The sequence below is a fragment of the Azolla caroliniana genome, unplaced genomic scaffold (genome assembly GCF_043228905.1).
Source record: "Azolla caroliniana isolate FFs.n. ecotype wild unplaced genomic scaffold, voAzoCaro1.0.p SCAF_4, whole genome shotgun sequence".
NCBI classification, from domain to species: Eukaryota; Viridiplantae; Streptophyta; class Polypodiopsida; order Salviniales; family Salviniaceae; genus Azolla; species Azolla caroliniana.
Window position 1 is genome coordinate 17,548,920 of NW_028230439.1, and position 11,931 is coordinate 17,560,850.

The following is an 11,931-nucleotide window of genomic DNA, read 5'->3' on the forward strand; positions in this document are numbered from 1 at the left end:
CCATGGCCAAATCGACCTCTTTTGTCGTGACCTTGTCCTCGGCAACCATTTGAGTTTGAAAAGAACATATGTCTTTCCGATGTCTTAATCTTGGTTTGTTCATGGTTTTCTTCAACTAATAGCATAGATTGAAGGTCGAAGAACGAATGTGGTTTTTCTCTTGCCAAGATTTTCTTCCTTATTGGATCGAACCGTTGTGCGAGGCTGCCCAAACATACTTGAACCATCTCATCTTCATCGATATTTATGTTGATGGAGCCAAGAGAGTCACAAATGTTCTTGATCTTGCTGGTGTAGTCCAACACGGACATGTCCTTTTGCCAAATGTTGTTCAACTCTTGCCAAAGTTGAAGCTTGTGGGCGGTCGTGTTGGCGGTGAAGATTCTTCTCAAGTTCTCCCACGCTTCTTTAGGCATCTTGGCGTCTCAAATGTGGCTAAGCATGTGATCATGGACACATGTTACCAAATAATACATTACCTGACTTGCTCCTTGCTCCCACGTTGGCTAGTTGGCATTTGTGATGTTGGGTTTATTTTTGAGGTCGTCATTGATGTAACTCCAATATCCTTGACCGACTAGGTATTGGTTCATCTTGTACTCCCAAGATGAGAAATTGCTCCGGTCTAGCTTTTCACTAGGGAGCGAACTATCCATTTATGCATTCATGTTGATGTAGTGTCTTCCTTTTCGGCTTTTCTTCCTTCAATCACATACATGTGCTATGTAGTGGCACTACGATAGTGGATAGCCTCGGTTGTCATAGGCATCTTGAACACACAATCACAAAGGGGTGGATGGGTTTAGGGATATACTAAACCACACACTCAAATACCATGTTAATAATTAGATAATGAACTAAGGGTTAATTAGTATCTAATTACGTGAGTAGTTAATCACGTATGTGATTAAGCAGCGGAAGACTATGTGATATGTGTGTGTGTGTGTGAGTAAGGAAGTTAAGTGAGAGATGGAGAGTAAATAAACTTATGAACAATAAGACAAATGGGGGATGATTAACAAGAGTGTAGCTTGAAGACCTTTCTCTTTATTAATAAGCATCAAGTTACAAAAATACCCACAATGAGGTATATATACATCTCTTGTGCAAAGGTGCACATGTGTGAGGAGAATATAGGTACAAGAGTGTAAGTCCCATATTAAATGAACTTGGAAGTGGGGGATCTAGAATGTATCCTGACGCAAGTACTAAGTACAAAATCCTATTTAAGACTTTATAGTCAACACACTAATTAGATTCTATTCATGTAACTATGAAGTTACATGATTGACTAAATGGCTAAACCTAGTTGAACTTGATATCTCAAGAGAAGGCCAATGCATTATATTGCAAGAACATGTGACAATGGATGGCAATGGAGGCAAAAATATAAGCTTTGAGGGAAAGGTAATGGAAGCTTGGCACATCACCATGTGCGTCAGTGCTCGAAGGTTCAAACCTCAAATTGTTTTCAAATGGAGCAAGCATAAATAAATCAGATTAAGAGCACAAGTGAGATATATGCATCCACGAAGAGAAAGAACCCGAAGGAAGTTGTGGGCTTGAGGTTAGGATGAGTCCTACTTCATATTTAGATACAAATCTGTATTTTGGACTCAATGAGATCAAGCTAGGTGTGCGCCGATAACTCATGGAGAATGAGAAGAGATGGGAAGTGAGGAAAGAGGAAAACACTTGGAGCTCATATGATGATTCAAGAAGGAGTAGAGATAAGGTTCGCACACTTATATTATATGATGGGTTATGTTTAAAACAAAAAGTGCAAAAGACGACAACAAAGACTCTGAAAAAGAGGCAATATGGAAACAAGGTTTGGTGGATTGAGTGTTCTCCATGGGTATGGTGGAAGGAATGGTCTGGTGGTGTTGAAAGAAGAAAGATAAGGAACCATCGGTTTAGGTTCTAGGTCAATCCAACATAGATAGTTAGGTTCCAACTTGATGGAGGCAAGACCTAGCATGCAAGAACTACTCAAGAAGAGGCGACGTGGTCGTCGTTCATTGGGACGTTGCACTGAAACTCGAGGATCTCCCCCTAAATCTTTACTCGTGATCTTATCCTCTCTATTTGCTCCTATCTTATTCCTATCATTCTTAAATTATCACTTGTTCACTCCATGTAGCGAATTCAAATTTTTCTTGTTGTACTTTCACTCTATTAAATTTACTATGGAGCTCACAAAATCTTAATATTTTATTTTTTCATTATTCTATGCGCCTAACACAAAGACTTCATGATAAGGATGGTGTTGGAATTTTTGGCTCAGAATTTCGAGCTTGGGACATAAAGTTACGTGAATTTTCACAAAAGTGCATAAATCAAGTCATCGAATCATCTTGTTGGGAAATTCATCACGTCAATATGAATCCTTCTTCACGAGCCTTCGACTATGAAGATCCTTAGACTCTATGGACCCTTTGACTCTAAGGAGCCTTCGAGTCTGAGGAGCCTTCGACTTTGAAGAGCTTTCCACTCTCAAGAGCCTTCGAGTCTTGTGACGTTTTGACTCTTGAGAGCCTTCGAGTCCTGTGACCTTTCAACTCATGGGAGCCTTCGAGTCTCCAAACATTCGTTCCCTCCCAGTCTCAGCGTCCTCCCTGGTCCAAGTCTCTTGTGGTCTCGCTCGAGCAGTACACACATGCCCATAGCTTAGCGACAATGTGTATTACAAATATAAAGTAGGTTTTAGACACAAGGCATTTTGACTCAACATCCAATGCATTCATGCCCTCATCAAGTAGTAAAATGTGAGGATTTTTCAAAATCTCTCGTGCAATTGCAATCCTCTAATTCTGACTACTAGATAACCGAGTACCGTGCTCTTCCACTATAGTATCAAAACCCTAAAAGAGCATCATGAAATCACCATCTATAATGTTTTGGGTCATAAACAAATGAATAAACACTTAACCCTTATAACCATTGTTATGCTACTATATTATGATGTACACATAGTCGAGGGAAAAGAACATATGTACATATCTCTAGCAATTGTGACATGAAGGTAGATGCATTTACTAAACCAACCACCTATTGAAACCCCTCAAGTGTTGCATTGTCCTCCCCATATGATGTATTGTTCTTAATGGATGTTCGAAAAAGAACTAGCTCTTAACCAACAAGCCCTATTTGGTTTCCAAACCATTTCAGTTGTAAAAGCTTGATATTGATTCCATGCAACAAAGTCATTCCACCTTGGGGATCATAAAACCTCTCAATTAAGTTGATTAGTGTTGACTTGCCATTGCCACTCTCACCAACTAGGGCAACAATTGTCTTGCGAGCAATGTGAATGGATAACTTTGAAAATATCTTAACTTCAGGGCGTGTGGGATACAGGAAATCCACATTCACAAACTCAGTGTCTTTGTGTACATCCTCCAACACATCCCCTTTCGTGTGGTCAATGTCAATTTTTGGTACCCCTTCTAAGCTCCTACTTTTCCACAAGCAAAGGCACTGATTGAAGGTGAAGCTTTACCCAAACAATTCAAAAACTTGACGTAAGGATGATGATGCTCTTAAAATTCAAAAACTACATATGAAATCAAGGGATGCAACCAAATAATTTATTGCATGTATATATATGTATATTGGTTTGAGGTAAACCCACATTTATGCTTGTTCATTTATATATTCAGTAAACACACTACATGCATATCCCTATACATACACAAAACACACTACACTCATTCAAATAAAACTCAACATCAAGAAAGTTTGCATGTGAAGTTAATCTCTGTGTTTTTAAGGAGTTCCAATGATCTACCTTGCTAAATGTAATTATACAGTCCCTACCATCAAATATATAAATCTGGTCACCTTACATGCATTGAAATTCATAGACTTTGCATTAAAGGTCATCAATGTTGAACTAAATTATCGATAGTATTTAATGAACTTATGGGTGGAGAAGGACATATGCTAAGAGCACCCAAGCCAACTCTTAGTTTCCCATGAATGTTCAACAAATCAAAGAAATTGTAAATAAATAGATCTTGATGGCACTTGTCTTAAACTTTGAAAAAGGATATAAGATTGTGATTGATTATCTATTAATCCCTCTTATACCTAGCATAGTCTTGCCTTATGATAATTTTGACAATACAAATTCTTCATAATGTCTTGCAACTGAACTAGAATATCCAAAAGCTCTTTGGCATGTTGATTATTCATCAATAGTACATTGCATCATAAGAATATGTGAAAACTTATCAATCAATTGCTTACGTCTTTTCGCATTAGTCAAACCATACATACGGTGAATATCAATGATGTTTTTTATATTGTATCCCATGCATGCCATCCCTTTGATTAACATGTTCTAAAAATATACCAAAAATTTGTTGCAAATAGGCATCAAATAAGGAATGGAACAATAAAGAAGAATTAAACCTCAAAGAAACTCTGTCAATCAACAGTTTGTACATATCTACCGCATGTTGTTTCGAAACATATTGGAAAATGATCTGAGGTTACAACCTCTTGCATAATTGGCATATTAAGCATCTTTGGAAGATGGGTTTAAGTTTTAAGAGGAAATGTTTACTTTCCTCTTTGCATAGTACTCTAATCTATTTAGAGCAGAACATTCGTGACCTATTGATAGTGAATTGTTTTTGGACTCTCGTGGTTTTTATCCCTCGAGGGTTTTCCACGTTAACTTGCATTGTGCATGATTTTGTTGTTTTTCTTGAATAACTTGCACAAGATAATCTTTATTCCTTAATAAGTTTTAGAGTGCTATTGTAAATCTCAACAAGCACAATTTGTTGTGTAATTTGTTATTTTTCTTGAATAACTTGCTCAAGATAATCTTTGTTCCCTAATAAGTTTTAAAGTGCTATTGTAAATCTGAACAAGCATATTTTGGACTAGGTTCCATCGTTTTTATCCCTCCTTGAGGGTTTTCCACATTGACTTGCATCGCACATAATTTCGTTGTTTTTCTTGAATATCTTGCACAAGATAATCTCAACAGGGATACATAAATTTCATTCTCATTTGTCCTCTTCAAAGTAAATGGTAATATATTTAATTTAAGCTCATATATCAATAGCAAACTAGTCAAAATTGCTAAAATGATTAATCCCATGTGAATAAATTCAAAATTTGAGTGATTCAAGGAACCTAAGGTGCTTAAATCCCTTAGTCAACATATTATATATGGCAATCTATCTTTATGATGCATTTTCACAAAACACGTGTACCATTCTCTTTGTACAAGTGCATCAAGACTTGAAGCCTCCGGAAGTATATGATGGGGATAACGAAATATATTGGCTTCCATAAAATCAGAGATAGGCAATAGGCTATCTTTATACACAAGGAAATGCCCACAAAATCGTCAGTTCAATTTTCATCGCAAGGACACATTTCACAATACATAGTTATTCTTTTGTATATATGTATCTTAGACTTAAGCCTTCAAGTTCTATCCAAAATTTCGGAAGTCTTTGTTTGCAACATATTCTCTTCCATTGATGGATAGATAGATGACCATGAGGTAGTTTTCTCATTATACATAAATGCTCACAAAAATTACAACTACAACATAGAATGATGTTATGGAGGGAATTCAATGATGGGGGAATCACCAAGTGAAGTTGAGCGATGCAGACTCTTGGAATAAGTAACTGATGAAAGTGGAGAATGTGTTTTCATCTCAAACAAAGGCAAGGGATCAACCGCATTCGGTCTTGATGGTGCAATATATGGTAAGGAGGGTTCTCTTTTCGGAGGTATAGGAAGCTTATGCAGCTCACTGATGATAGGGCCAGACAAACCTGCTTTTATTGGAGAAGTATAGGGTGATATCCTAGGCAATACAAAAACAGAGGTTCTATTTAACTGAGAACCATGGTGATTGTCGGTGGTATCTGCCAAAACATCTCCAACATTTCCAATAATTTGCTTATTGTGCATTTTCGTCTTTGATTGCAAGGGCCCAGAGTGGCCATATCTGGCCTGAGATTGATTATGTTTCAACGTAGAGGATGTATCAATGTCCTCTTTGTGTGAGAAATTCATAGGGGAATCTATTACATGTTCAGATGATAGGTTAATCCGTCCATTTTCATGAGGGTCTTCTCTATCATATACCTCTTCCTTGAGTAGGTGGTGAACTACATTTGTATCAAATCTTACAGTAGGCTGATCATGCTCCCTCACGCGTGTGTTCTTTGGATTGGGCAGTGCATATTTTGTAGCCTCTTTTTGTGGAAGCTTCTGCACTGAAAATTCTTCGGTGCCTACCCCATTCCGAGTCCCTGATGGAAAGAGTGGTGCTGACTTGCTAAAGTTTGTATTCACCTTCCATGCATCTCCTCCACTATACACATCTGCTTCAGAATTTTTCATCTATATACCACAAAGTCAAAAGTGAGCTTAAGGCAGAGCATAAACAAAAACAATTGATATGAATGTTCCTATATGGGCAAAAGAAGTTTGACCACTGGCATCAATACTTTAGACAAGCAAGGAATGCTAGTAAAACTTACATCATCTACAGTCCCCGACACTGTTTCAAGATAATCATCATTTAATGCTCTATCGATTTTAAGCTTCTGAGACAAAGTCTCCACAAGGGACTCTACTGCATTTAGAGAGTTGAGACTTCTTTTAAAGAAATGACACTGCAGACAAATAAGGTAGTCGGTCAGACTAGTTTCTGTAGAAAAATATGAGCTTCTCACTACAAGATATAAACCCACCTGTGCTGTGTAGTGTCGAACAGCTTGTGTCATTAGGCTAAGCTCTTGCCCATGTTTCAGAGACTTGAAACGGATGTCAAGTTGTATTTGCTGTTTGTTTAGCTGCTCCTTCATTGTCAATAACTGATTTCCCCCTTTCTTAGTTTGAACTTTTGCTTCTTGAACTCTTGTTTCACCATACAAGTTCCTGCACATTTTGTAAAAAACATGCAGTAATCGACCAAGTCAACCATGTGTTGTTATATGAAGTATCATTTTAGGAACTGGACGCATGTAGAAAACTTAAAGCCTCAATATCTCAGTTCTCATTACTTGTTTTGCGAATTAATTGATAGTAATGTCTACAACAATTAGGAATGGTCTCTCATGTCTCAAAAAGTTCCAAGTGAAGATTTTGTACAGCTCTACAAGAATAAGGGAAATGCAGAACTTGTAATGTAATTGGTACCTGTTATCTGACATTAGATTCAGGAAATCAGCATAACTTCACTCCTTGTGCAACCCTAGGAACTTGATCTTACGTGAGCTATCCAAAGATCCGTATTTTTACAGAACTAATGGCGTTGTTTAAAATGAATTTTTACAACGTTTATGATTCCCTCTTTTTCTTTCATGAAATGTTTGCTACTAATCTAGCATCCCTTATGTCAAGTGTTGATCTATGGACCATCTTTTGTTCTAATGGAATTTCACTATCATCCAGACTTTTGGAATCCCCAGATTTAGAATTCAGTGAGTTGACAACTAGAAGAGACAACAAACATTGATTTGGTATCTTGAGATGAAGATCCTTGTTCCTATGAGAGTTGTTCTCTCTCGCTTGCATAAAGATTGTTTGGCTGAGAAGTATAGACTTTGTCAGAGTGAGACCATATTTTGTGGATGCCCCACACACCATTCTGGAATAGTAGCCAAGCACTTCACATAACATGAGATAACCCCATTTGCCAGTAACATTATTAGGCATGCCTTGCATCTTATACATATATGTCCTCTGTACTAAATGAACAATGTATCTAAACAAGGAAATCTAGTTATATAGGATGATAAATGGGAAATTGCAAAACATAAATGAGGATAACACACCTCTTTTCTTCACACTGCCTTTTGACTTCCTGAAAGACAAGTATAGAAAATCATAAAATATGGTTATCTGGTATAGCTATACATTAAGAAAGCACTGTTATACCTCAAAAGACTGGATCTCTTTCAGTATGTTCTCAGTAGGCCTAATAATAGTTTGAGAAATATGTGTTGCCTGAAATAACAACAGGTGCTTCAATATTAAGAAAGAAAACTATTTGCCATGGATGAAAATCCTAAGGCTACTTGACGTATTTCTTACATATGTGTCAAGCAGTTTTGAGATCTCATATTGGACTTTTGCCAGCATGCTAAAGACGGTAGCTGAATTAAAAAATAAGAGCCACATCTACATCAGTGTCCACTTATGTTTCGTTTCTTTTGTATCTGTATAATGACCAGAGAACTGGGTGATGTACATGCGCAAGATCTGCATGATTTGGATGCTTACAGAATGTAACTTTAAAAACATGTTCTCCCTCTCTTAAAGACTAATGTTCCTGAGCACAAGTGCATTCATTTACATGAATCAACACATTCAAATAATAGAAAAAATTTCAACCAAATATGCTGCAGAATTCGTTATCAGTCAAGGTAACTAGTATAGCTAGATGCTGTGCCTGATATAGTCACTACATAGTAGAGTAATATTAAAATCTATGTACATTTATAAAACCAAAAGATTTTAAGCTACCAAATTTGTAAGTGTGATATTTTATGAGCACACTGACATATTCTAAAGATATCAACAGAAATATGATAAATATTATTGATCTGTTTCCTCAGTTAAGACCATATATTCCATATATACCATGGCAAGGAATACATAAATCAAGCCACCAATCACAACGCCCAAGTATAGATACGAAAACATGCATAACTTACATAGAGAGATGCAAACAATTATAGGAGTTAATAATGAAAAACCTCCAGTAAGGCCAAGTTATAGTTGTTGAAACTCGCATATTTTATATTTAGAATATGTTTAATCTGAAGTATTTGACAAATATTCTATGTTTTAGAACTGTCATTTTAAAATGCTTCATATATTTTACATATTTATTGTTTCCAAAAAAATTTTAAAAAGAAAAATTAAAATAAAATATGGCCAAAAAACTAGTGTTTATGTTAGATGCATTATAATTATAAGACATATTTAATATATTCTACGTACTCTACATATTTTATTTATTTAACAATTTTCATCTTTAGAATACATATTCTACGTATTTTAAAAATAAATAGAATACGTTGCATATGATTGTACGTGTATTGTATGCTAAGTATTCCATAACTATGAGCCAAATATAATTGAAGGGTAGTTTGTGGGGGCATAAGGGTTCAGTTCACATGTATAAATTATCAATATCATTCCATACCAATGCACAACCACATTTCACATAAGTATGTACAGATATCTGCACATCTATGCAACATGTCTCTATCTATACATAATACTCCAAAATGTTTAAAATAAAAGGAGATACCAGTTTCTCCATCACTGGTCTTCTCAAACATGTCAAGCATATATGACGTCATGTCTTGGAGTGCTCTTGAGAAGTCTATCAAAATGTTAATGAAAAAAGTTTGAAATATGTTAACAAACTAGAAATGCTTACCAAAGGATGCTTTTAGAAATACACCAGATAGACTCTAAATAGAGAAGATAAATGACTGTTTAATGCTTACCAAAAGATGCACCTGACACAGCTTGTGCAACTGCTAGGAGGTTATCATATTGATCCTTCATGCCCTCAGCAACCTAAAAATAACAATGGTGGAAAATGTATAGGTCATGTAAAGATTTCTATCTCAAAATGATAGAGACAATATTCTAGAAATAGCTACACAAATTCAGAACTCATTTGCAAATGGGATTTAGTTACTGAGTGGTATCACAACAGCTATTCCAATTAAAAGTATGGCATTTTCATTCCCCATATATAGATGTAAAGACCCATAATTGGTACAAGCTGAAGAAACATTTCTTTCAACTTTAATGGAGGAAATTACTACATGTGAAAGTTCAAAAAGCGCAAGAATATGCAAGCCTATGGACATGAATCTGAGGTTGATTACATTCGATATTTACATGGCCCTTCTAAAATAAGAATATCATATTTAAAATGCATAGTCACTTAAATGCCTATAACAGATGCGCATTTACATTTGTGGATAGGTAAGAATAATGTCAAGGATAGTCAGGTTAATTCAGCAATAGATCATACACCATTCCAAGGTGCATAATCCATTCAAGATGAAAAATATATGCAATACAGAGTACATGAATGTTTCTGTCATCATTTCAGCATCTAGACACAACTGCCCAATTGTTATATGCTCACAAGGGCTCCTGGATGCTAAACTTCCTGTCTTTAGCCTCGATTGATTGGCTTAGCTTTATGTGCGATTTAACTACTAGCTTAGTAGTTAAATCGCAGTTACTAGTACTAACTCCAATTTTGAATGCATAGTTACATTTATGCTCGAAACAGATGACATCCACCTTTAAGGACAAGTAAAGAACAATCACAATGATAGGTAGCGATCAATTCAGTGGATATATCATATACCATTCCAAGGTTGTTAATCGATTCAAGATGAAAATTATGGGTAAATTAAAGAGTAGTTTCATGTTTTCTGCAGCTGATTCTGCATTTGTGCCCAAATTATAGTTATCTAACAGGCCTTCCGATATCTGATCGGACTAACTTTAGTTTCATGTCACTTCTAATTGCATATAACATGCATAGTCAGTGGTCACACAAATGTTTGTAACAGATACTCCATGGTGAGGGCAATCTTAGAGATAGGTACGCCTCAAATTAGAAACTTACATTGATGACAGAATTCCGAGGCTCATAATCCATTGAAAGATGAAATTTATGTATAATTCTATAAGTATGAAAGAGTTGCATCTTTATGGACAGGTAGCAAAAAATGACAACGATAGATCAGATCAATTCAAAAGTGCACCCTATGCCATAATTCTAGGGTTCATAATCACTTCAAGATGAAAATTTGATGAGAGTAAATGAAATAGTAACTCCTTTTATGGATAGTTCAGAACAATCTCTATGCTACCTCAAGCCAATTGAAGAATATTCCGATACCAGTCTTAAGGCTCATAACTTATTCAAGGGATTTAGGATTTCGTAAGTAAGATGAAAGAGTACCTGTGGGCTAACTGTAACTGTTTCTGCATTCTCGGAGAGGTGAGCTGGTGAAAAAGAACTCTTTTCTTTGTTAATTACAGTGAGACCACCAGTAAGCTTCAAATGATCTGTCTTTGAAAGAGGATCCGGAAGGTTTGTAGGAGAGTTAGAACTGATCTTCTCTTTGGAATGGCCAAATTTCCTTATAAGGGAAAAACCACGAAGCTTCTTCAATGATGATTTCATGATGGTACATAGAAATTTAAGACTTGATGAAAGCTGTCAAGCTTCCTTATTTGCTGATCTCAATGTGAGGTAGAAGACGATCGGGGAAGAAGAAGAAGAAGAAGAAGAAGAAGAAGAGATGAGAGTGAATCTGTAATGTTGATCTGAAACCCTAAACGACAAGAATCCAGCATAGCCTCCGAGACAGAAAGATTTATCATCACTTCGAGTCTTCATATGTGTATATATAAATATAAATAAATTAAATATGTATATATATTTGTTTTTTCTTCATTAATTGGAACTATCAAAAACGTAATGAAATTGGGGAGGGGCACCGTATGGAAATATAATCAAAACCAGCATATCGGAAGCCCCCGGGGGCAGCTACTGAAATTATGCTTCTATTTTATCTCGCATTGTAATTCAAAAGAACGATGAGTATCATTCAATTTCCAATCGTGAGAATTTCTTAAAGGATGTATTTTCATGGCTTTTGTAAATCAATCCTCCTCATGTTTTTCCTTCTCACATATGACTCCACGCTTCATCCAAATTTCATGCCATGATCAATGCTTTGAAAATTTATTAGTGTGATAGGACACTTCTCGCAAAACCAAGACTATGTTATTCAGGAATCGGCAAGCCGGTAAACCGTTTGTAAACGGTTTGGCGGTTCAGCTCGGTTCAGTTCAAGCTTGAAAACTTTCAAACCGGTTAAGGCTTAAGGTTAA

The 11,931-nt window shown here is 36.1% G+C and overlaps 1 protein-coding gene across 1 annotated transcript; it reads right to left on the reverse strand.

Moving 5' to 3' along the window:
• Positions 1-5,515: 5,515 nt before the first annotated feature.
• Positions 5,516-11,441, reverse strand: LOC147865193 (uncharacterized). Its single transcript, XM_087317965.1, has 9 exons — positions 10,994-11,441; positions 9,507-9,579; positions 9,305-9,379; positions 8,080-8,141; positions 7,924-7,992; positions 7,821-7,849; positions 6,735-6,921; positions 6,522-6,656; positions 5,516-6,381 (listed from the first exon to the last, which is right to left on the reverse strand). Exons 1-9 carry the CDS (start codon positions 11,216-11,218, stop codon positions 5,587-5,589), a joined length of 1,650 nt encoding a protein of 549 aa, XP_087174091.1. The 5' UTR covers positions 11,219-11,441; the 3' UTR covers positions 5,516-5,586.
• Between the last annotated feature and the right edge of the window lie 490 nt (positions 11,442-11,931).